At 47.5% G+C, this 26972-nt stretch overlaps 1 protein-coding gene across 1 annotated transcript in view; it reads left to right on the top strand.

The window, feature by feature from the left end:
• Positions 1 to 26972, top strand: part of LOC145353768 (matrix metalloproteinase-24-like) — a 114287-nt gene that overhangs the window by 68685 nt on the left and 18630 nt on the right. Inside the window, exons 3-5 of the mRNA XM_080204543.1 lie at positions 10183 to 10299; positions 17428 to 17732; positions 26690 to 26851. Coding sequence (XP_080060669.1) covers positions 10183 to 10299; positions 17428 to 17732; positions 26690 to 26851 — 584 coding nt within the window. The remainder of the gene's footprint in view (positions 1 to 10182; positions 10300 to 17427; positions 17733 to 26689; positions 26852 to 26972) is intronic.

Consider the following 26972-nt stretch of genomic DNA (forward strand, 5'->3'; position numbering starts at 1 on the left):
CGGTCTGTTTCTCCATGAAAGGAAAAATAGAACAGAGCCGCAAACAGAGGAAAGTTAAATTTGAGCTAAGATAAAAATGACATGAAATGATGAAGGGACCGTCCCTTAAAAAAAAATGAAAGGTCTGCACACTGCCACCACCTGGTCCACATTTCCAGAACAGTAAAGGAACGTGTGCTGACTCACTGTTCAGCCCATTGTGGGTGACTGTATGATGCAGCACAGAAGGAGGCCATTCTGCCCATTGTGTCTGAACCAATCCTTTGAAAGAATAATCCCATTTGTGCCTGTTCTCTCCCCATGCCAATGTAAATTCCCCTTTTGAATTTGTTTCCTTTGCTCTTTCATGCCATTCCGGATTCTTTTGCCAATTGCCTTCAATCTGTGTCCCTTGAGCTATTGACCTTCCTGCAGTGAAAACAATTGTTGCTGATTAGGGAGTAGTGAGGTTTTGGTCCAATTGTATAGTGGTTTGGTTAGACCACACTGGGAGTACTGTCTACAGTTTTGGTCCCCTTACCTCAGGAAGGATATTATTGCCACAAAGGGAGGGCAAAAAGGTTCCCGAGATTAGTTCCGGGAATGTTGGGACTCCGAAGAGAGATTGGGAAACTGGGCTGTATCCTATGGAGTTTTGAAGAATGAGAGATGATCTCATTGGAACCTACAAAATACTTAAAGGAACAGACAGGGTACAGGCAGGGAAGATGTTTCTTTATGAGGACCAACATAATATTTTCCTTTACTTCCTGCTGTACTTGCATGCTTATTTTCAGTGACTGATGCACAAGGACTCCAAGGTCTCGCTGAGTATCCACCTCTCGCAATTTACACCCATTCAAGTAATAATCTGTCTTCCTATTATTACTACCAAAGTGGATAACCTCACATTTATCCACATTATACTGCATCTGCCATGCAGATACCCACACGCACAGCCTGTCCAGATCATGCTGACCAAAGGGAGTTAAACCATAAGATATAGAAGCGGAATTAGACTATTTGGCCCATTGAGTTATAGAGTGGGGTTCCTCAGATATTGGTGTTATCTTCACTGCTTTTTCGGATATTTATTGGTGACCTTGATTTGAGTTGATTTATTATTGTTTCTTGAGCGCTATACAGACAAACCATACCATTCATAGAGAAGGAAAGGAGAGGGTACAGAATGTAGTGTTACAGTCATAGTGAGGGTGTAGAGAAAGATCAGCTTAATGTGAGGTAGGTCCATTCAAAAGTCTGACAGCAGCAGGGAAGAAGCTGTTCTTGAGTCGGTTGGTACGTGACCTCAGACTTCTCTATCTTTTCCCGAAGGAAGAAGGTGGAAGAGAGAATGTTTGGGGTGCATGGGGTCCTTAATTATGCTGGCTGCTTTGCTGAGGCAGCAGGAAGTGTAGACAGAGTCAATGGATGGGAGGCTGGTTTGTGTGATGGATTGGGCTACGTTCACGACCTTTTGTAGTTCCTTGCGGTCTTGGGCAGAGCAGGAGACCAGACTAAGTTGTGATACAACCAGGAAGAATGCTTTCTATGGGGCATCTGTAAAAGTTGGTGAGAGTCTTGGCTGACATGCCAAATTTCCTTAGTCTTCTGAGAAAGTAGAGGCGTTGGTGGGCTTTCTTAACTATAGTGTCGGCGTGGGATATAATTTTAAAGTTCGCAGATGATATGAAACTATAGTAAACAATGAGGTGCGTAGTAACAGTCTTCAGGATATAAGAGATCAGTAAATGGGCAGATGCAGACCGATGGAATTTAACACAGACAAGTGTGAAATGGTTTTTTCAGAAGAATGAGCAGAGACTGTATAAATGAAATGGTATGATTTTAAAGGAGGTGTAGAAAGAGAGAGACAGAGACTTTCTGGGATACTGTTCTGTCACCTGAGGAACAGGGGAGCTGAACTCTCATCTTGGTCATTCTGTCAATTGGCAGACCTGTTTTGTGAGTAGATGTGGTATCTTGTTCAGTGTTAAACACACACAGGCGTGGCATCTTTCTTGAAGTTATTCTGTATTTGGTCTCCAGTCCCGTCAGCCCAGGGATGTCCATTTGAAATCAGATTCTTGCTGAATCTTTGAATGAGGTTGAAGTCAACACAAGTTCAGAAGAGAGAATTCTTGGTTCTACAGCAAATGTAACATCTCCTGTGTCTGTTTGCTGTAATATTGGAATGTCACTTGCAGCGGACCTTTGACCTGGAACCTGATTTCTCCTGGGCCATGTAACTGGGTTGTAGATGGCTTCAGGCATAGTTTAATCAGCTAGGACAGGATTGTGACACTTGCTGCTGTATCTAATATGAAATGAGTTGTGTAAATGAGCACAAATGGCTGCATTTTGGTATGTGTGTTTTGTCTTTTTGATCTTCCCTCGGAGACAGTGTTCCTTGTCTTCTTGGTGAGAGTCGTCTATATTAATGTTTTTATGTGCAAACACTCCCACGTGATCTTGAACATAAGAACATAAGAAATAGGAGCAGGAGTAGGCCATCTAGCCCTTCGAGCCTGCCCCGCCATTCAATAAGATCATGGCTGATCTGTCGTGGCTCAGTTCCACATTCCCGCCCTCTCCCCATAACCCTTAATCCCCTCTCTTATCAAAAGCCCATCAACCCGCGTCTTAAAAATATTTAGCGAGGCAGCCTCCACCACTTCAACGGGCAGAGAATTCCAGAGATTCACCACCCTTTGAGTGAAGAAGTTCCTCCTCAACTCCGTTCTAAACTGCCCCCCCCTTTATCTTGAGGCTGTGCCCCCTAGTCCTACTGTCTTTTTTGAGCGGGAAGAGTCTCTCCACCTCTATCCTATCCATCCCATTCATCATCTTATACGTCTCAATGAGATCTCCCCTCATTCTTCTAAACTCTAACGAGTACAAGCCTAGTTTATTCAGCCTCTCCTCATAGCTCAACCCCCTCAACTCCGGCATCAGCCTAGTAAACCTCCTCTGCACTCCCTCCAAGGCCAAAATATCCTTGCGTAAGTACGGCGCCCAAAACTGAACACACTACTCCAGCCGCGGCCTCACTAATGCCCTATACAGCCGCAGCAAGACCTCCCTACTTTTATATTCAATCCCCCTCGCTATGAAGGCCAGCATCCCATTCGCCTTCCTGACCACCTGCTGCACCTGCAAGCTGGGTTTTTGCGACTCATGCACAAGGACCCCGAGGTCCCTCTGCACCGTCGCCTGCTGCAGTTTTTCGCCACGTAAGTAATAATCCTTCCTACCATTATTCCTACCAAAGTGGACCACCTCACACTTGCCAACATTAAATTCCATTTGCCATTTCCTGGCCCATTCGCCCAGCCTATCTAGATCCTTCTGCAGACTCTCCACACCCTCCGCACAATTTGCCGTTCCCCCAATCTTGGTGTCATCAGCAAATTTCGACACCCTACACTCGGTTCCCTCCTCCAGATTATCTATATAAATGGTAAATAGCTGAGGCCCCAGCATCGACCCCTGGGGCACTCCACTAGTCACCATCCGCCAATCCAAATAGCACCCGTTGACCCCCACTCTCTGCCTCCTATTTGACAACCAATCCTCTATCCACGCTAACACCCTACCCCCAACTCCATGTCCCTCGACCTTCTGCAATAACCTCCTGTGAGGTACTTTGTCAAACGCCTTCTGAAAATCCAGAAAGACCACATCCACCGGCTCTCCTCTATCCACTGCCCTAGACACATCCTCATAGAACTCCAGTAAATTTGTCAGACACGACTTCCCTTTAATGAAACCGTGCTGCGTCTGCTCTATCAAGCAATTCCCTTCAAGATGCCTCGCTATTTCCTCCTTGATGACGGATTCTAACATTTTACCTACAACAGACGTTAAACTAACCGGCCTATAATTCCCCGCCTTTTGCCTGGCACCCTTCTTAAACAACGGCGTAACATTAGCCGTTTTCCAATCTTCCGGCACTTCCCCGGAATCCAGCGACATCTGGAAAATAACCACCAAGGCATCCACTATAACCTCCGCCATTTCTTTCAGAACCCTCGGATGCATTCCATCCGGTCCTGGCGACTTGTCCACAATCAGCCCCTCCAGTCTGTCGAGCACCGCCTCTCTAGTAACAGTAATGTCATTAAGACCCTCCAGTCCTACCACCTTTCCATCTCTAACACCCGGCAAATTATTCACGTCCTCCTCCGTGAAGACAGAAACAAAAAAGTTATTCAATACCTTAGCCATATCCCCATCCCCTACCACTAGGTCCCCTTTCTCATCTCTGTGTATCTAGAGATTTTAGTTCTGCAAACCTTTCCAAACGTTTGACATTGAAAGCGTTCTGCTGTGAGGTTTGGTGCTGCTATCATAGAACATAGAACACTACAGCACAAACAGGCCCTTCGGCCCACTAGTTGCACCAATCACATCTATACCTACCAAACCATAGAACTATCTGTAACTTCCAATCCCATTAGATCCCATATACTCATCCAGAAGTCTTTTAAAAGACCCCAGTGAGTTTGCCTCTACCACCATCGACAGCAGCCGATTCCACTCACTCACCACCCTCTGAGTGAAAAACTTACCCCTAACATCTCCTCTGTACTGGCTTCCCAGCACCTTAAACCTGTGTCCTCTCGTAGCGACCATTTCAGCCCTGGGAAATAGCCTCCGAGAATCCACCCTATCTATTCCTCTCAACATTTTATAAACCTCTATCAGGTCTCCTCTCAACCTTCGTCTCTCCAGGGAGAAGAGTCCCAGCTCCCTCAACCTATCTTCATAAGGCATGCCACCCAATCCAGGCAACATCCTTGTAAATCTCCTCTGCACCCTCTCAATAGCTTCAACATCCTTCCTGTAGTGAGGCGACCAGAACTGCGCACAGTACTCCAAGTGGGGTCTGACAAGGGTCTTATAAAGTTGCAGCATTACCTCCCGACTCCTAAACTCAATCCCTCGATTAATGAAGGCCAGTACACCATACGCCTTCTTGACCACATCCTCCACCTGCGAGGCCGATTTAAGAGTCCTATAGACCCGGACCCCAAGATCCTTCTGATCCTCAACACAGCTAAGACTCCTACCCTTGATATTGTACTCCTGCATCCCATTGGTCCTGCCAAAATGGACCACTACACATTTATCTGCGTTGAAGTCCATCTGCCACTTCTCCGCCCAGTCTTGCATCCTATCTATGTCCCGCTGCAACTTCTGACATCCCTCCAGACCATCCACAACACCACCAACCTTCGTATCGTCGGCGAACTTACTAACCCATCCCTCCACTTCCTCATCCAGGTCATTTATGAAAATGACAAACAGCAAGGGTCCCAGAACAGATCCCTGGGGCATTCCACTGGTGACTGACCTCCATGCAGAAAAAGACCCATCCACAACCACTCGCACTGGCAATGGGCCACCAGCTTCTTCAACTTCCTTTCCTTAGGATTATTTTTTTCCCAGAGTCTCTTTGACACATTTCAGTTTAATAGGCTGTAATATTATTGGGAGTTTTCAGTACCCCAATCTGCCGTCTCCTCTTAGTGTGGCTCTATTTCACTGACAGGTCTCTGATTACCGCACTAACTATATTGCCTTCTCTTAAATCTTCTTTGGATTGCAATAGGTCAGATAGGGAGTCTGTGGGAAGGCAAAGGGACATTAGGTAAGTTTCTTGGCTTTCAAAACTGTGTTAACCAGGGTTCAGGGTAAACACATTCCTCTCATAGTGAAGGGCAAGGCTGGCAGAAGTCAGGAATCCTGGATAACTCGGGATATTGAGGCTCTGGTCAAGAGGAAGAAAGAGGCACATGACATGCATAGGCAGCTGGGATCAAGTGAATCCCTTGAAGAGTATATAGATGTATAGTATAGAATCCTACAGTGCAGAAAGAGGCCCATCGGCCCATTGAGTCTGCACCGAACACAACCCCACCCAGGCCCTGCCCCCATATCCCTACATATTATACTCACTAATCCCTCTAACCTATGCATCCCTGGACAATAAGGGGCAATTTCTTAGCATGGCCAATCAACATAACCCACACATCTTTGGATTGTGGGAGGAAACCCACACAGACACGAGGAGAACGTGCAAACTCCACACAGACAGTGACCCAAGCCGAGAATCAAAGCCAGGACCCTGGGGCTGTGAAGCAACAGTGCTAACCACTGTGCTACCGTGCTGTCCAAAGTATAGGGAGTGTAGAGAGTAGAGTTAAGATAGAAATCAGGAGGGCAAAAAGGCGACACAAGATTGTTTTGGCAGATAAGGCAAAGGAGAATCCAAAGAGCTTCTACAAATACACAAAGAATAAAAGAATAACAAGGGAGAGAGTAGGGCCTCTTAAAGCTCAACAAGGTCATCTGTGTGCGGATCCACAAGAGATGGGTGAGATCCTAAATGAATATTTCTCATCAGTATTTACTGTTGAGAAAAGCATGGATGTTAGGGAACTTGGGGAAATAAATAGCAATGTCTTGAGGAGTGCACGTATAACAGAGGAGGAAGTTTTAAAGTGCATCAAGGTAGCTAAATCCCTGGGACCTGATGAAGTGTACCCCAGGATGTTGTGGGAGGCTAGGGAGGAAGTTGCAGGTCCCCTAGCAGAGATACTTAAATTATTGAGAGTCAAGGGTGAGGTGCCTGAAGATTGGAGGGTGGCAAATGTTGTGCCTTTGTTTAAAAAAGACTGCAGGGAAAAGCCTGGGAACTACAGGCCAGTGAGCCTCACATCTGTGGTGGGTAAATTATTGGAAGGTAGTTTGAGAGACAGGATCTACAGGCATTTAGAGATGCAAGGACTGATTAGGGACAGTCAGCATGGCTTTGTGAGTGGAAAATCATGTCTCACAAATTTAATAGAGTTTTTTTAAGGGGTAACCGAAAAGGTAGATGAGGTCAGTGCAGTTGATGTTGTCTACATGGACTTCAGCAAGGCCTTTGACAAGGTACTTGCTGATGACACCAAGATTGGTGGAGTAGTGGATGAGCTGGAGGGCTCTTATAGGCTGCAAAGAGACATTGATAGGATGCAGAGCTGGGCCGAAAAGTTTCAGATGGAGTTTAACCCTGATAAGTGCGAGGTGATTCATTTTGGTAGGACAAACTTGAATGCGGATTACAGGGTCAACGGCAGGGTTCTGGGGAATGTGGAGGAACAGAGAGATCTTGGGGTTCATATCCACAGATCTCTGAAGGTTGCCACTCAAGTGGATAGAGCCATGAAGAAGGCTTATAGTGTGTTAGTGTTTATTAACAGGGGTTTGAGTTTAAGAGCCGTGGGGTTATGCTGCAACTATACAGGACCTTGGTGAGACCACATTTGGAATATTGTGTTCAATTCTGGTCACCTCACTATAAGGAGGATGTGGAAGCATTGGAGAGAGTGCAGAGGAGATTTACCAGGATGCTGCCTGGTTTGGAGGGTAGGTCTTATGAGGAAAGGTTGAGGGAGCTGGGGCTTTTCTCTTTAGAGCGAAGGAGGATGAGAGGTGACTTAATAGAGGTTTATAAGATGATGAGGGGGATTGATGGAATGGATGTGCAGAGACTATTTCCTTGGGTGGATGTAGCTGTTACTAGGGGGGCATAACTATAAGGTTCATGGTGGGAGATATAGGAGGGATGTCCGAGGTAGATTCTTTACTCGGAGTGGTTGGGGTGTGGAATAGACTGCCTGCTGTGATAGTGGAGTCGGACACTTTAGGAACTTTTAAGCGATTATTGGATAGGCACATGGAGCACACCAGAATGATAGGGAGTGGGATAGCTTGATCTTGGGTTTAGACATAGCTCAGCACAACATCAAGGGCCGAAGGGCCTGTACTGTGCTGTAATGTTCTATGTTCTATGTACCACATGGTAGGTTGTTGCATAAGGTTAAATCTCATGGGATCCAGGGTGAGGTAGCCAATTAGATACAGAATTGGCTTGATGACAGAAGCCAGAGGGTGGTTGTAGAGGGTTGTTTTTCAAACTGGAGGCCTGTGACCAGCGGTGTGCCTCAGGAATCAGTGCTGGGCCCACTGTTATTTGTCGTTTATATTAATGATTTGGATGAGAACATAGGGGGCATGGTTGGTAAGTTTGCGGATGACACTAAGATTGGTGGCATAGTGGACAGTGAAGAAAGTTATCTCCAATTGCAATGGGATCTTGGTCAATTGGGCCAGTGGGCTGACGAATGGCAGATGGAGTTTAATTTAGACAAATGCGAGGTGATGCATTTTGGTAGACTGAACCAGGGCAGGACTTACTCAGTTAATGTTAGGGTATTGGGGAGAGTTACAGATCAAAGAGATCTAGGGGTACATGTTCATAGCTCCTTGAAAGTGGAGTCACAGGTGGACAGAGTGGTGAAGAAGGCATTCGGCATGCTTGGTTTCATTGGTCAGAATATTGAATACAGGAGTTGGGACGTCTTGTTGAAGTTGTACAAGGCATTGGTAAGGCCACACTTGGAATACTGTGTCCAGTTCTGGTCACCCTATTATAGAAAGGGTATTATTAAACTAGAAAGAGTGCAGAAAAGATTTACTAGGATGCTACCGGGACTTGATGGATTGAGTTATAAGGAGAGGCTGGATAGACTGGGACTTTTTTCTCTGGAGCGTAGGAGGCTGAGGGGTGATCTTATAGAGGTCTATAAAATAATGACGGGCGTAGATTAACTAGATCGTTAATATTTTTTCCTAAAGGTAGGGGAATCTAAAACTAGAGGGCATAGGTTTAAGGTGAGAGGGGAGAGATACAAAAGTGTCCAGAGGGGCAATTTTGTCACACAGAGGGTGGTGAGTGTCTGGAACAAACAGCCAGAGGCAGTAGTAGAATCGGATACAATTTTGTCTTTTAAAAAGCATTTAGATAGTGACATGGATACGATGGGTATAGAGGGATATGGGCCAAATGCAGGCAATTGGGATTAGCTTACGAGTTTCAAAAAAAGGGCAGCATGGACAAGTTGGGCCGAAGGGCCTGTTTCCATGCTGTAAACCTCTATGACTCTATAAGTCTGAGATAGGGCCTGTCGGTTATCGTGAGTGGGATGAGATCCTCTATCAGCTCAGGTTTAAGCTCCATGATCACAACCTACAACTTGTCAAAACAAGTCATTGATAAAGGAATTGATGGATTTCCCAGGTTTCTGGACCCTTTTATCAAACTTGGCTTTTTGTAACTCTGTAGATTAAAATAATTATTACAGGCCCCTTTGAATTTGGCTAATGTTTCATTAATGCCTTCTGTTGCTATCACATAATCAGCAATTGCTCCAGTTGAGAATAATAATGTATTGACTTGTTCATACGACCATAAGACACAGGAGCAGAATGAGGCCACTCGGCCCGTCGTGTCTGCTCCGCCATTCAATCGTGGCTGATAATTTTCTCATTCCCATTCTTCTGCCCTTTCCCTATAACTCCTGATTATTAATCAGGAACCTATCTATCTCTGTCTTAAAGACACTCAGTGACCCGGCCTCCACAGCCTTCTGCGGCAAAGAGTTCCACAGATTCCCCACTCTCTGGCTGAAGAAATTCCTCCTCATCTCTGTTTTAAAGGATCGTCCCTTTATCCTAAGGTTGTGCCTCTGGTTCTAGTTTTTCCTACTAGTGGAAACATCCTCTCCACATCCACTCTATCCAGGGCCTCGCAGTATCCTGTAAGTTTCAATAAGATCCCCCCCTCATCCTTCTAAACTTCAATGAGTACAGACCCAGAGTCCTCAACCATTCCTCATACAAGCTCCTCATTTCAGGGATCATTCTTGTGAACCCCCTCTGGACCCTTTCCAAGGCCAGCACATCCTTCCTTAGACATGGCTCCTGATTTACCAATACTGTCTCTGGTCTTGCTCTTCCATGTACCCAAGTCATTTAGTGAGCTGAATTTGGAATCCAAGCACTTTGCAGCTGTTTGGATGGAAGGAGTGGCGTTTCTGCCTGGGAGTCTCCCTGTGGGGCTGGGAAGCGGGGCAGTTGTCTCTGCAGTGGGAAGAGGGTGATTGCTATGCAGGGTCAGGGGTCTCGCTGGTGAGGTTAGGGAGCCACCCTTCCATCAATCCCAAAGACTGGAAATTAGGAAACTGTGTCATCTTTCAGAAAGAAGAGAGGGAATGTGAGAGCAAGTCAAACAAACGAGGGAATGAACCTTCATAGGAGATGCTAGTTTCGTGGACAATTCATTTGTGTTAATTTTTCTTTTCTTACTGTTAGGTGGATGAAGAAGCCTCGATGTGGAGTCCCTGATCAGCCTCGGGTCACTCGCAGACAGAGGAGAAAGCGCTACGCACTAACAGGCCAGAAATGGAGACAGAAGCACATTACATACAGGTACTGTCCCACACCCCTTACTGCTGACTCTTCCTGCTAAAGCAGATATGGTCAGGTGGTTGGCATTCTTACTGCACATTCTCCACAAGGAGATTTACTTGTGTTACAACGGCTCCACTAAGCTGCTTTCACTGTGACACAAAGTTGTTGAAAACAAGAAGTGAAATACGAGGGTTTCTCAAAAAAAGAGACTTTTTGTCAAAGTTTTCTATCTTGCACTCATCAGGCCATTTGTAAGATAAATGCAAGGGAAATCAAATTTATATCATGAGAGAATGCTGATTAGTTGGCAAGTGGATTGTGATTGATAGAAACATTGCCATGGAGAATGCACCAGCTGATGGTGACAGACAGCTAACTGTTAAGAATTGTTAAAAAATTTTCAATTACGCAGCTTGACTCTGGTCAAGACACTGCCTTGAGGTATGAACCAACAAATGGCTGTCACTTATTTTGTTTAGCTGAAACAGATGCAATGTGTGTACATGTTCTTTCTGACTGCAAAGAACAGATCCCTGTGAATTAATAAACGTAGCTTCCAGTACACACACACACATGCACCATACTGTCAGCCTGACTGACAATCTTAAAATGACTGTCAGTATAATTCTCAGCACACTGAGGGTTATTTGTCCATTCATAGAATCACATCTAATGTTGGCCCCGGAGCTCTGGAATTTGAAAGTGTGGTCTGATTGGGTACAGTGTGCACCTTGTCTGTTGTGAACAGCAGAAAGAAAATGATGTTGGATACAATTTACTAATCTTTGGGAAGTACAGTGTCAGAGCGCTACTGAAATTCATAAACCACATTACTCAACTGTGTGATCACAGAGTGTCTTTGTGACTTGATGGAAGCATTGTGTTAGTGGTAGATATCAGTTGTGTGGCTACTGCACAGTAACAGTGTGAAACATAGAAACTAGAAGTAGGAGTAGGCCATTCGGCCCATTTTGACCACGGCTGATTGTCAAATTCAATATCCTGATCTCCCCTTCCCCCCATATCCATTGATCCCTTTAACCCCAAGAGTTATATCTAATTTCTTCTTGAAATCAGACAACATTTTGGCCTCTTTCTGTGGGAGTGAATTCCACACATTCACCACCCTCTGGGTGAAGAAATTTCTCCTCACCTCAGTTCTAAAAGTTTTACCCCCCCCACAACCCCCCATCCTCAAACTATAACCCCTAGCTTCAGCTGTTGCTGAGATTTTTGGGGTACTTTGCCTTTCCCGGGTAATCTAAGATATACTGGGCACTTTTCAGAGCCAAACATTGATGGCCTTTGGCCCATTCATGAGTTTACACATCACACAGTGAGCAGTGACTTGATCAGGGTGCCCATATCCTGCAGAATGGTTTTGATGCCTCCCACACAGAGGGAACAGCTTGGGCTTATTATTTATATTTGTTCCAGGGATGTGAGTATTCCTGGTAGGCCAGCATTTATTGTCCATCCCTAATTGCCTTTAAACTGAGTGATTTGCTGGGCCATTTCAGAGGACATTTAAGAGAAAATCACATTGCTGTGGATCTGGAGTCACATGTACAAAGAACAAAGACCAGAACAGCACAGGAAATGGGCCCTTCGGCCCTCCAAGCCTGCGCCACTCATTGGTCCAACTAGACCATTCTTCTGTATCCCTCCATTCCCAGTCTGTTCATGTGACTATCCAGGTAATTCTTAAACAATCCCAGCGTGTCTGCCTCCACCACCCTACTTGGCAGCGCATTCCAGGCCCCCACCACCCTCTGTGTAAAATACGTCCCTCTGATATCTGAATTAAACCTCGTCCCTCTCACCCTGAGCCTGTGACCCCTCATGATCGTCATCTCCAACCTGGGAAAAAGCTTCCCACTGTTCACCCTATCTATACCCTTCATCATTTTATACACCTCTATTAGGTTTCCCCTCATTCTCCGTCTTTCCAGGGAGAACAACCCCAGTTTACCCAATCTCTCCTCATAGCTAAGACCCTCCATACCAGGCAACATCCTGGTAAACCTTCTCTACACTCTCTCCAAAGCCTCCATGTCCTTCTGGTAGTGTGGCGACCAGAACTGGACGCAGTATTCCAAATGTGGCCTAACCAGCGTTCTATACAGCTGCAACATCAGACTCCAGTTTTTATACTCTACACCCCGTCCAATAAAGGCAAGCAAGCCATATGCCTTCTTCACCATCTTCTCCACCTGTGCTGCCACCTTTAAGGATCTGTGCTCCTGCACACCCAGGTCCCTCTGTGTGTCTACACTCCTGATGGTTCTGTTATTTATTGTATAACTCCTCCCTGTGTTAGATCTACCAAAATGCATCACTTTGCATTTATCAGGATTAAATTCCATCTGCCATTTCTCCGCCCAATTTTCCAGCCTATCTATATCCTGCTGTATTCTCTGACAATGTTCATCACTATCCGTAAGTCCAGCCATCTTTGTGTCATCCGCAAACTTACTGATCACACCAGCTACATCTTCTTCCAAATCATTTATATATATCACAAACAGCAGAGGTCCCAGTACAGAGCCCTGCGGAACACCACTGGTCACAGACCTCCAGCTGGAAAAAGACCCCTCCACTGCTACCCTCTGTCTTCTATGGCCAAGTCAGTTCTCCACCCATCTAGCTAGCTCACCTTCTATCCCGTGAGATTTAACTTTTTGCACCAGCCTGCCATGAGGGACTTTGTCAAACGCTTTACTGAAATCCATATAGACGACATCCACAGCCCTTCCCTCGTCAATCGTTTTTGTCACCTCCTCAAAAAACTCCACCAAATTTTTGAGGCATGACCTCCCTCGTACAAAACCATGCTGTCTATCGCTAATGAGACTATTCCGTTCTAAATGTGCATATATCCTATCTCTAAGAATGTTTTCCAACAATTTCTCTACCATGGACGTCAAGCTCACCGGCCTATAATTACCCGGGTTATCCTTGCTATCCTTGCTAAATAACGAGACGACATTCGCTATCCTCCAATCCTCTGGGACCTCTGTAGGCCAGACTGGGTAAGGATGGCAGATTTCCTTTCCGAAAGGACATTAGTGAACCAGATGGGCTTTTACAATAATTCCCTCATCAAAGAGGTCAGTTTGCAGCTGAGTCTTTGATGATAACATCAGTCTCAGGTCCTCCAATAGACTTTAGACAAGTTGTTCCTGGAGAAATGCTGACATCCAGCCAACAATACCAACTGGATGGAGGTCACTCGTTTAACATATTAAAATATCATTATGTGCTTCACAGGAACTTGCTAAAGTGAGATTTGATACCCAAACATGTAACAAGATATTAGAACAATGACAAAGTACTTGGTCAAAAGGATTTTGAAGGAGAGAGAGACCGAGAGGTTTAAGGAGGAAATTCCAGAATTCAGGTCCACACAGCTAAAGGCCAACAATTACAGCAGAGTGATGAAAATCAGAGATGCTCGAGTGGCCAGAATGAGAGGAGCAGAGGGATCTCAGCGGATTCTAAGGCTGGACGAGATTACAGAGAGAGAGAGGAGCCTTCCCGAGGCATTTGAAAACAAGGATAAGAATTTTCAATTTGAGACATTGACCAATTGGAAGCCAATATTGATCAGTGAGCGAAGGGGTGATGTGTGAACAGGACTTGGTGAAGGTCGGGGAGGCATGAGGGGGGGTCGCGGGGGTGGATAGCAGTTGGGGGGGGGGGGTGCAGTGGAATCCGGCAGTGTTACGTGTTGACAGATATAAGATCCTGAGCAAGCTTGACTGGATGGCTGTGGAGAGAATGTTTCCCTTCATGGAGAAACCCAGAACTAGGTTTAAAAATAAAAGTGTCTCCCATTCAAGACATTTAGAAACATACATAGAATATAGAAGCAGGAGGAGGCCACTCGGCCCTGCCAGCCTGCTCTGCCATTACTTTGATCATGGCTGATCATCAAATTCAATATCCTGATCCCCCCTTCCCCCCATATCCCAGATCCCTTTAGCCGCAAGAGTTATACCTATTTTCATCTTGAAATCAGACAATGTTTTGGCCTCAACTACTTTCTGTGGGAGTGAATTCCACACATTGCCCACCCTCTGGGTGAAGAAATTTCCCCTCACCTCAGTTCTAAAAGTTTGACCCCGTATCCTCAAACTCTGACCCCTAGTTCTGGACTCCTCCCATCATCGGGAACATTCTCTCTGAATCTACCCTGTCTAACCCTGTTAGAATTTTATAAGCTGCTGTGAGATCCCCCCTCACTCTTCCAAACTCCAGTGAATATAATCCTCACCGACTTCCCATATGATAATGAAGATGAGGAGGAATTTCTTCCCTGAAGGTAGTTAATCTTTGAGATTCTTTACACAGAGAGCAATAGAGGCTGTCATTAACTAAAAGAGAAAATGCTGGAAAATCTCAGCAGGTCTGGCAGCATCTGTAAGGAGAGAAAAGAGCTGATGTTTCGAGTCCAGAGGCAGATCATTGTCTAATTCAGCCTTGATTATGTTCAGACTTTGACAGAGAGGAAAGTGGAGCTGAGACTACAGCCAAATCAGCCATGATCTTATTGGATGCAGGCTCGAGGGGCCAGACGGCCTTTTCCTGCTCCCAGTTCCTTTGTTCCATTTTAGTTGAAAATAAGTGATGTTAGTGACAGAGTCAGAAGCTGATCCCCAGATTAAATCAAACGCTGAGGTTGTAAACAGTCTGGTTGTGTCCCTGACTAGGAAGAGGGATGGAGTTGGTAACAATCCCTACAGTGCACAAGGAGGCCACTCAGCCCATCGAGTCTGCACTAACCACTATCCAATCCAGGCCCTAAACCCTTCTTATTTGCCCTGCTAATGCCCCAAAGGAATGCAGTTTGTGGCAAAGGCTGAAAGAGATCGCCCCCGACACTGAGAAGAAATCCAGCTTGGCTGGAGTAAAGCTGGAAAAAAGGAAGATGGTGATGATTTCCAAGGGTCCTGATTGGAACCTTTGGCGAGTGCCAAGTAATGGTCACCACCTCCCTCAGCTTCAACCTGGGCAGAATCTACCCATTATCATCCCATGGGTGACATAGTGGCATAGTAATTAGCACAGCGCCAGGGTCCCAGGTTCAATTCCCAGCTCGGGTCACAGTCTGTGTGGAGTTTGCATGTTCTCCTCGTGTCTGTGTGGGTTTTCTCCGAGTGCTCCGGTTTCCTCCCACAGTCCAAAGATGTGCGGGTTAGGTTGATTGGCCGTGCTAAGAAATTGCCCCTTACTGTCCAGGGATGTGTAGGTTAGAGGGATTAGTGGGTATAATATGTGGGGACATGGGGATAGGGCCTGGGTGGGATTGTATTCGGTGCAGACTCGATGGGCCGAAGGGCCTCTTTCTGCACTGTAGGGTTCTATGATTCTATGAATCGGTTCAGATAGCTGACACAGGAAAACCAATTCCTTATCAATGAAGAGGAAGCTGGAACTTCCAAATACACATTTCAACGAGCTGTTCACAAACTGTCAGTCTTTATTAATAATGTTTGGCTGGAAGACAGGAACCGATTTATAAATCAAGAGTTTATACAAATCCAACAAAACAGTAACTGGGAAAACATCCAATTGTTGCACTGTGCTTGGTTTAATTACCTTCCTGATAACAAACCGGTGCTCAGGAAAATCCACAGTGAATGGATGTTTGATAATGATGGTGTGGCGTCTGGGAGGAAGGAGGATATGGAGAAGGGACATGTTGCAGCAGGTGAGGGGTTAAATGTTCCTGGTGTATTGTGGGTGATGGTACAATACAATCCTTACATTGAAGAAGGAGGCCATTCAGCCCATCGAGTCTGCACCAACCACAATCCCACCCAGGCCCTATTCCCATAACCCTCATATTTACCCTGCTAATCCCCCTGACACTGAGGGACAATTTAGCATGGCCAATCAACATAACCCTCACATCTTGGAGAGTGGGAGGAAACCAGAGCACCCAGAGGAAACCCACACGGACACAGGGAGAATCCCTGACCAGTCCCCTGACCAGCGATTGGCTGGTTATCAGAAATTCGTTAACCAATCATTGTTAGCACAGTGGTTAGCATTACAGTGGTTAGTATTACAGTGGTTAGCATTACAGTGGCTAGTATTACAGTGGTTAGCATTACAGTGGCTAGTATTACAGTGGTTAGCATTACAGTGGTTAGCATTACAGTGGTTAGCATTACAGTGGTTAGCATTACAGTGGCTAGTATTACAGTGGTTAGCATTACAGTGGCTAGTATTACAGTGGTTAGCATTACAGTGGCTAGTATTACAGTGGTTAGCATTACAGTGGTGAGCATTACAGTGGCTAGTATTACAGTGGTTAGCATTACAGTGGCTAGTATTACAGTGGTTAGCATTACAGTGGTTAGCATTACAGTGGTTAGTATTACAGTGGTTAGTATTACAGTGGTTAGCATTACAGTGGCTAGTATTACAGTGGTTAGCATTACAGTGGCTAGTATTACAGTGGTTAGCATTACAGTGGTTAGCATTACAGTGGTTAGTATTACAGTGGTTAGTATTACAGTGGCTAGTATTACAGTGGTTAGCATTACAGTGGTTAGCATTACAGTGGCTAGCATTACAGTGGTTAGCATTACAGTGGCTAGTATTACAGTGGTTAGCATTACAGTGGCTAGTATTACAGTGGTTAGCATTACAGTGGCTAGTATTACAGTGGCTAGCATTACAGTGGTTAGCATTACAGTGGTTAGTGTTGCTGCTTCACAGCTCCAGGGTCCTGGGTTCGATTCAATCGCTGGGTGGGGACTGGTCCGCAGCCAATCGCTGGTCAGGGAGCTGTGAAGAAGCTGATTGGCCTGGGTTTGGATGTCAGGGTTTAATGTCTGGAATCATGGGTTTGCTTTTGGTCGCTCTCTCAGTTTCTCTTCTCTCTGGTTGCTGTTACTGGACTGATTTTACCAGGATTGTGATGGTTAAATCAGCTTTGTGACATGAGGTGTGCTGATTAGGGTGCATTGACCCCGAACAGGCACCAGAGTGTGGTGACTAGGGGAATTTCACAGCCGCTTCATTACAGTGTTAATGTAAGCCTCCTAGTGACATTAATAAATAATTTTTCAATCTTCAGTTCATTGTTTTTGAAACTCTGCTATTTACTTACAGTGAATCTTTTGTTTTTTTTAGCATACACAACTACACCCCGAAAGTGGGAGAATTTGAAACACGCAGAGCTATCCGTCGAGCTTTTGATGTTTGGCAGAAAGTTACTCCATTGACTTTTGAGGAAATTCCTTATCACGAGATTAAAAGCGATAGAAAGGAAGCAGACATTATGATTTTCTTTGCTTCGGGTTTCCATGGTGACAGCTCCCCTTTCGATGGAGAAGGAGGATTTTTAGCACATGCGTATTTCCCTGGCCCGGGAATCGGGGGCGATACTCACTTTGACTCGGATGAGCCCTGGACACTGGGAAATTCCAATCATGATGGTTAGAACACGTCAACTTTATTCATTATTCCATCAAAGGAATTCAACTAAAATGGTCAACAAATTATAAAAAGCTGAGAAATGAAGATATCAGAATCTTCACCAAAGGATATCCAGATAAATCTGTCTGATGTGGAGTGGGGGCCTTTCCTCAGCCTTTATCTCCAGGCCTCATATCTTAACATTACTGTTCTTTCTTGGGGAAACCACCAGAAGCTGCAAATCTTTCTTTGTCATTGCTGTGTCAATTCCTGAGGGACATGGGTTTAAGGTAAAGCGGGGGGGTACGTTAAAGGAGATAAGAGAGGCAGGTTTTTCACACAGAGGGTGGTAAGTGCCTGGAATGTGCTTCTAGAGGAGGTGATAGAAGCAAATACAAAAGCGACATTTAAGAAGCATCTTGGCAGATACATGAATAAGCCAGGAATACAGACCGCATAGAGGCAAAATCTCCAGTTAGAGAGATGTTATGTGTCGGTGCAGACTTGGTGGGCTGAAGGGCCTTTTCCTGTGCTGTATTGTTCTTTGATCTTTGTTAGCCATCGAGTCAAACATAATCATATTGAGGAATTTCCTCAACGTCATCGGGTTTTGAAGAGCTTACGCAGTGTTTACTAAAGTGAAGACTCGATGTCAGGGGAGTTGAGGGGTGGGATTCTGAAAAATGTTTTACTCATAATGATTAAATAATAACTCCTATCAGCAACTCCATGTTCTGGGAAGCAGCAGTGAGAGAGGGAGGGGTGGATTCTTGTTATAAAGTGATTGCATTTCCCTCACCAACTGAGACAGGAATTTTACTGGAAACTTGCCAATCTGTGTTGGAGCAATGTGGGAGGGGGCACTGCCAATTCTCACTGCTTGAGTGAGATGGAATAACTACTGGCTCCAGCTGAGATCCGTCTCCCTGAGACACAGCAGAGAGAGAAAACCCTGAGGTGGACAGAGCTGGGCAGGTGGAGCTGTTTCTCTGGGAGATGGATGATGTTCCATTGTGTATACGATTGTTGTAACTCTGTCCCTCTGCTCTTGTCCCAGCTGCAGGATCTGTCAGGAGTTGGGTGAAATCTTTGCCTCGAACCCCCAGACCCTCATTCCAACCTCTCTGTCACACACAAGTCTGAATCTTTACCTTCAATTTATATTTGAAAACTTTCCAGACAGCCCAAAATCACAATAAATACAGCAGGAAAACAATCTGTTCTGTCCAATAAGTGTTTAAGTTTAACACGAGCCTGTCACATCTCCCTTCACCCTATCAGCAGAGCCTTCCTCTCCTGTCTCCCTCTTGTGTTTATCCACTTCTATCTGAAATATTATTCACCTCAACCACTCACTAGGTAGAGTTCTGAATTCTCACCACTTGTCTGGAGCTGCCAGTTAGGTTTATTATTGGTGATTTTATACTGATGGTCTCCATGAGTAGGAATGCTTCCTCTATGTCCACCATCTCCAACCACTTCATCATTTTAAAGATCTCTGCTGGGTCACCTTTCGATTCTCTCTTATAGATTGAAGGAGCTTCAGCCTTGCTGATGGTTACAGCCTCGTTTGACCAGCTGGACAATGTGCATTACAGGTCAATGGGTGATTGAGCCCTTTGTGTTCCTTGAATCAGTGGAGATCCTGAGGATCTGGTTAGCTGTTTACACGGAGCACGTGGCAACATTCAGCAGCTGATCCGTGTGATTCCACACAAACCGGGCTGCTCGCTGTAATCACTGCTGGCACGAGAGATTTCACCTTATCCCCCTCTATAAAACCAAACTGCAAAACCTTGTTGTGGATTCTGATTTGAGATTCCTATTTATTCCTGTTGTTCTGTCACTGTTTTTATGGAATATTTTTGTTTAAGTTGCAAGCGACAGTGACATCATTGGAGGAGCAGCTGAATGGAGTGATAAACACTGGAAATAAGCTGATGTGTAATCTCCAGTATTGCTTGTGTATCTCTCACACTTTGTAACACGCTGCCTCCCACGACTCCCATTCCCTCCCCGTCATTATCACTGACCACACTCTAAACTCACCGCAGACAAAAATCATGAAAAGGGGTTGATTTGGAGTTGCTGCAGAATAAGCAACATCCTGAAGGTGATCAGACTGGATTTGATTGAAAAGCCCATTAAACTCAGGCCATTCCCAATCAGCCGAGAATTAAAGAGCTGCCCCAGGACTTGGCAACCCTTGGGAAATGCTGGTGTTTATCTGACCTATCCCTCACATTTCTCTTCCTTCCTTCAATCTGATCTGTGTTTGCAGCTTTCTCGACACAGCAGCTGTTTTTACTCTCTGTTTTCTGTGTTCTCAGTCACTTCTCTCAATAACCTCTCTGCTCCTGACACCAACTAATGGAAAACTCCACACCTGAAAACGCTGTCCAAACTCCCAGCTTCTCACTGCCTTCCTCACAGAGACCCCCCCCCACAGTCACAGAGACCACCCCCACAGTCACAGAGACCCCCCACAGTCACAAAGACCCCCCTCAGTCACAGAGACCCCCCCTCAGTCACAGAGACCCCCCTCAGTCACAGAGACCCCCCCTCAGTCACAGAGACCCCCCCACAGTCACAATGACCCCCCTCAGTCACAGAGACCCCCCCTCAGTCACAGAGACCCCCCTCAGTCACAGAGCCCCCCCATAGTCACAGAGACCCCCCCTCAGTCACAGAGACCCCCCTCAGTCACAGAGACCCCCCCTCAGTCACAGAGAACCCCCCCCTCAGTCACAGAGACCCCCCCTCAGTCACAGAGACTCCCCCCCTCAGTCACAGAGACCCCCCTCAGTCACAGAGACCCCCCCTCAGTCACAGAGACCCCCCCTCAGTCACAGAGACTCCCCTCAGTCACAGAGCCCCCCCATAGTCACAGAGACCCCCCCTCAGCCACCGAGACCCCCCCTCAGTCACAGAGACCCCCCCAAGTCACAGAGATCCCCCTCAGTCACAGAGACCCCCCACAGTCACAGAGACCCCCCACAGTCACAGAGACCCCCCCTCAGTCAGAGCCCCCCCACAGTCACAGAGACCCCCCTCAGTCACAGAGACCCCCCACAATCACAGACAGCCCCCCCCTCAGTCACAGAGCCCCCCCCTCAGTCACAGAGACCCCCCTCAGCCACAGAGACCCCCCCTCAGCCACAGAGAGCCCCCCACAGTCACAGAGACCCCCCTCAGTCACAGAGACCCCCCTCAGTCATAGAGACCCCCCCACAGTCACAGAGACCCCCCTCAGTCACAGAGAGCCCCCCTCAGTCACAGAGACCCCCCTCAGCCACAGAGAGCCCCCCTCAGTCACAGAGACTCCCCCCCTCAGCCACAGAGACCCCCCCTCAGTCACAGAGACCCCCCTCAGCCACAGAGACCCCCCCTCAGTCACAGAGACCCCCCTCAGCCACAGAGAGCCCCCCTCAGTCACAGAGACTCCCCCCCTCAGTCACAGAGACCCCCCTCAGTCACAGAGACTCCCCCCCTCAGTCACAGAGACCCCCCCTCAGTCACAGAGACCCCCCTCAGTCACAGAGATCCCCCTCAGTCACAGAGACCCCCCACAGTCACAGAGACCCCCCACAGTCACAGAGACCCCCCCTCAGTCAGAGCCCCCCCACAGTCACAGAGACCCCCCTCAGTCACAGAGACCCCCCACAATCACAGACAGCCCCCCCCTCAGTCACAGAGACTCCCCCCCTCAGTCACAGAGACCCCCCTCAGTCACAGAGACTCCCCCCCTCAGTCACAGAGACCCCCTCAGTCACAGAGACTCCCCCCCCCTCAGCCACAGAGCCCCCCGCCCACAGCCACAGAGCCCCCCCACAGTCACAGAGACTCCCCTCAGTCACAGAGCCCCCCTCAGTCACAGAGCCCCCCCACAGTCACAGAGACCTCCCACAGTCACAGAGCCCCCCCACAGTCACAGAGACCCCCCACAGTCACAGAGACCCCTCCAGTCACAGAGACCCCCCCTCAGTCACAGAGACCCCCCCCCCAGTCACAGACACCCTCCTCAGTTACAGAGACTCCCCCCTCAGTCAGATAGGCGCAATGTCCCATCCATAAATGCCATTTCCTATTCTGGGGATACAAGCAATAGCCACTGGCACTGGCTAAGGACAGTGGCACTGGCTAAGGGCACTGGCTAAGGACAGTGGCACTGGCTAAGGGCACTGGCTAAGGACTGGCACTGGCTAAGGACAGTGGCACTGGCTAAGGACACTGGCTAAGGACAGTGGCACTGGCTAAGGACAGTGGCACTGGCTAAGGACAGTGGCACTGGCTAAGGGCACTGGCTAAGGACAGTGGCACTGGCTAAGGACAGTGGCACTGGCTAAGGACAGTGGCACTGGCACTGGCTAGGGGCAGATCCCAGACCAGTGTGAAGCTTGTGTATCAGGTATCTGATTTCAGAATATTGGGAGGTTGAAGGTGAAAGGCCACCGATTCCTCTTTCCTCCTGCACCATTGGGAACGGTTTCCGTACAAAGCTGGAACTGATGGGAATGTCCGAGGCTGCCATTCTGCTTCGGATTGGGAGGGTGAGAAAGGGGTAAACTTTGCACAGATTTCTCAGGGAGATTCTCTGATGGGGAAGAGTGCTCGGGGGTGTGGAAGAGAGATGGGTGAGGGGGTGGGGGGTATAGGGGTGGTGGGTGAAGGGAGTGGGGGGGTATGGGGTGGTGGGTGAGGGGAGTGCGGGGGGGCTATAGGGGTGGGGGGTGAGGGAGGTGCGGGTGGGTATAGGGGTGGGGGTGAGGGAGGTGCGGGGGGGGTATAGGGGTGGGGGTGAGGGAGGTGCGGGGGGGGTATAGGGGTGGGGGTGAGGGAGGTGCGGGGGGGTATAGGGGTGGGGGTGAGGGAGGTGCGGGGGGGGTATAGGGGTGGGGGTGAGGGAGGTGCGGGGGGGTATAGGGGTGGGGGTGAGGGAGGTGCGGGGGGGTATAGGGGTGGGGGTGAGGGAGGTGCGGGGGGGTATAGGGGTGGGGGTGAGGGAGGTGCGGGGGGGTGTGGGGTGGGGGTGAGGGAGGTGCGGGGGGGTATAGGGGTGGGGGTGAGGGAGGTGCGGGGGGGTATAGGGGTGGGGGTGAGGGAGGTGCGGGAGGGTATAGGGGTGGGGGTGAGGGAGGTGCGGGGGGTATAGGGGTGGGGGTGAGGGAGGTGCGGGGGGGTATAGAGATGGGGTGAGGGAGGTGCGGGGGGTATAGGGGTGGGGGTGAGGGAGGTGCGGGGGGGGTATAGAGATGGGGTGAGGGAGGTGCGGGGGGTATAGGGGTGGGGGTGAGGGAGGTGCGGGGGGGGTATAGGGGTGGGGGTGAGGGAGGTGCGGGGGGTATAGGGGTGGGGGTGAGGGAGGTGCGGGGGGGGTATAGGGGTGGGGGTGAGGGAGGTGCGGGGGGGGTATAGGGGTGGGGGTGAGGGAGGTGCGGGGGGGTATAGGGGTGGGGGTGAGGGAGGTGCGGGGGGTATAGGGGTGGGGGTGAGGGAGGTGCGGGGGGTATAGGGGTGGGGGTGAGGGAGGTGCGGGGGGTATAGGGGTGGGGGTGAGGGAGGTGCGGGGGGGGTATAGAGATGGGGTGAGGGAGGTGCGGGGGGGGTATAGGGGTGGGGGTATAGGGGTGGGGGTGAGGGAGGTGCGGGGGGGGGTATAGGGGTGGGGGTGAGGGAGGTGCGGGGGGGGTATAGAGATGGGGTGAGGGAGGTGCGGGGGGGGTATAGGGGTGGGGTGAGGGAGGTGCGGGGGGGGGTATAGGGGTGGGGGTGAGGGAGGTGCGGGGGGGGTATAGGGGTGGGGGTGAGGGAGGTGCGGGGGGGGTATAGGGGTGGTGGGTGAGGGTGTGTGGGGTGAGAGGGTATTGTTTTTGTGTCTGGCCAGTGGGATTTTGATGAGTTTTCTCTGGGATCCTCTTGGTGTTCAGTGAGCTGCTGCTTTGTCAGCCACTGGGAACCCAGCTTGTTTCTGAATGTCTTTATTTCTTGCTGATCCTGAGTTTGGTTAAACCTCACTCACTGCTGGGCTGTGAGGAGAACCTTGAATCTTTGCTCGCCCATGCTGGCTTGTTTTGATCTGGTTAGAACAAATCTTACACACGGACTCAGGTGTTGATCTAACATTGGGAGATACCTAGGGAGCTGGCAAGTTGCCATCTCATTGGAGGAATATGAGGTCATGTATATTTTGGTTGTGATGTTTGTGTTCCTCTTTCAACACTATCTGAAAAAGAAAAACATCAGAACAGGAGACAGAATTCAATTCACTCTCCATTCCGACCTCCCTGCCCCGGTGCCCCAAGCTCTCGCTGCTCCAACCCCCCCCACAATCATTGCTATAATTTTAGCTTGATTCAGTTGTTTAGGATCCTGACATTTTTTCAATCCTGGTAAATGCACAGAATTATTTTCAGATCTCTCTCTTTTTCCATTGTGTTTTTCTCTCGCTCTCTCACTCCCCCCTCACTTTTTTTCCACTCTGGCGAGAGGCACAGTTATTGCTTCAGGTCATTGACCTTTCAACAGAATTGGAAACGTTTAGAGATGGCACAGATTTTAAACAGATACAGAGAGGAAGGAGAGACAGGAACATGTGAACAAGGAGCAAGAATAGGCCATTCAGTCCCTTCATCCTGGTCTATCATTTAATAAGATAATGAATGGTCTGATACCCTCACATCAGCACCCATATCATCCCCTTGCTTACCAACAATCTATCCATTGCTGCCTTAAAATTATTCAAAGACACTGTTTCCATTGCCTTTTGTGGAAGAGAGACTACCCTTGGGAAAAAAATTCATGTAATTTCTATCTTCAATGAGCAGACACTTTTGCAAAGGGACAAAGAGAGGGTGAGTGAGCAAAATTCAAGCAAATGGAGCATAATGTGGGCAAATGTGAAATTGTCCATTTTGGCAGGAAGGATAGAAAAGCATATTATTTAAATAGTGAGAGATTGAGGTTCAGAGGGATCTGGGAGTCCTGGTGCATGAATCACAAAAGGCTGTTATGCAGGTCCAGAAAGTAATTAGAAAAGCTAACAGAACGTTATTGTTTATTGTGAGGGGGAATTGATTACAAATCTCAGGAGATTATGTTTCAGTTTGACAAACCATTGGTGAGACCACATCTGAAATACTGGTCTCCTTATTTGAGGAAGTCCTCTTCACAATTTATTTTCCTACCTATCTTTGAGAGTCTGTCTTCAGTAAATTTAGCAACCTTCTCTTCATCGAATTCATTTATATAAATTGTAAACAGTTCAGATCCCAGCACTGATTCCTGTGGCACACCACTCATTACATCTTACCAACCAGATAAAGACCAATTTATGCCTACTCTCTGCTTCCTGTTAGCTAGTCAATCTTAAATCCATGCCAATATGTTAGCCTCTATAACATGAGCTTTTATTTTCCACAATAACTTTTGATGTGGCAATTTATCAAATGCCTTCTGGAAATGTAAGTCCAGTGTATTCACTGGTTCCCCTTTATCCACAGCACATGTTACTTCCTCAAAGAAATCCAATAAGCTGGTTAAATATGATTTCCCTTTCACAAAATCACATAACTCTGCCTGATTCCCTTGAACTTATCTGAATGCCTTGCTGTAACTTTGAGATATAGGAGGGATGTCCGAGGTAGGTCCGTTACTCAGAGAGTGGTTGGGGTGTGGAATGCACTGCCTGCTGTGACAGTGGAGTCGGACACTTTAGGAACTTTCAGGTGGTTATTGGATAGACACATGGAGCACACCAGAATGATAGGGAGTGGGATAGCTTGATTGATGGGTTGATGGGTTTTTGATAAGAGAGGGGATTAAGGGTTATGGGGAGAGGGCGGGAATGTGGAACTGAGCCACGACAGATCAGCCATGATCTTATTGAATGGCAGGGCAGGCTCGAAGGGCTAGTTGGCCTACTCCTGCTCCTATTTCTTATGTTCTTATCTTGGGTTTGGACATAGCTCGGCACAACATCAAGGGCTGAAGGGCCTGTACTGTGCTGTACTGTTCTGTGTTTCTATGTTTCTAACAATAGCTTCTTACATTTTCCCTGTGACAGAGGTTAGGCTAACTGGCCTGTAGTTTCCTGCTTTCTGTCTCCCTTTTTGCTTTATTACAATTTAAAGACCCCTTCCTTAAATCAGAAAATTCAAACCAATCCATCAAGTATCTCGCTAGCTGGCCTGTGATAGGTTGGAGTGATTCAGTGACAGAAGGAGGTGGTAATGGAACAAGACTGAAAGTGGATTTTGAGGAGGTGTAAATGGGAAAAGCAGAATCAATGCCTAATGTCCAAAAAGAGGGGATGGAGATTCCAATCTGAAAGTGTTGAGCACGGTGTTGTGTTTGGGAAGATGTAAAGTGGCCAATGGAAAAAAGAGGTGACGGAACAAAGAACAAAGAGAAGGCCAGCATAGGAACAGGTCCCTCGAGCCTCCAAACCTGCACTGATCATAACGCCCTAAAACTAAACTTAAAAACATCTCCTGCCTTTACTCCGACTGTATCCCTCTATTCCCTCCTAAACACTGGGTTTCATGGAAACGGGGCAGAGGCAGAGGACATTGTACAAACAGCAGGGTCAGAATGGAAACGATAGTTCATCCAAAACATGGTGCATGCTTGTAGATTGAACGGGGGTACACTGCAATGTGGATTTAGGGAGATCTCCAAGTAGGGGAGATCAGATTGTGAGTAACAAGTACAGGAAACTAAACAAATCACAAATCAATCAGCGTTTCAGCCGACAGGAAAGGGTAAACAAAATCTGTGGATGCTGGAATCTGAAAAACAGAAAATCTCAGCAGATCTGACAGTGTCTGTGCAGAGAATAGAGCCAGTGTGTTGAATGGTTGGATCTTTTGTACCATGAGAAATAGGACTATTTTGCAGAGCATATCTGATAGGCTGTGTAAATTTAGAAAAGAAATGGATTCTTGATCTTGGCTCAATTCTGCTTTTCTTTCCTTTTCAGGGAACGATCTCTTCCTGGTGGCTGTTCATGAACTAGGCCATGCCCTGGGACTCGAGCACTCTAATGATCCCAGTGCAATCATGGCTCCTTTTTATCAATATATGGACACAGAAAACTTCAAACTTCCACAGGATGATTTACAAGGCATCCAGAAGATTTATGGTTTGTACTCGAAACATTCACCTTTCCATTTCCCTCCTCCAGCCTGGATTTAGACTCTTCCCAATTCCCCCCAATTGCATGTGCCACCCTCCTAGATTCCCATAACTCTCCAGATTCCCTA

This window comes from Carcharhinus amblyrhynchos, chromosome 16 (assembly GCF_965287045.1).
Source record: "Carcharhinus amblyrhynchos chromosome 16, sCarAmb.v2.hapA, whole genome shotgun sequence".
NCBI lineage: Eukaryota > Metazoa > Chordata > Chondrichthyes > Carcharhiniformes > Carcharhinidae > Carcharhinus > Carcharhinus amblyrhynchos.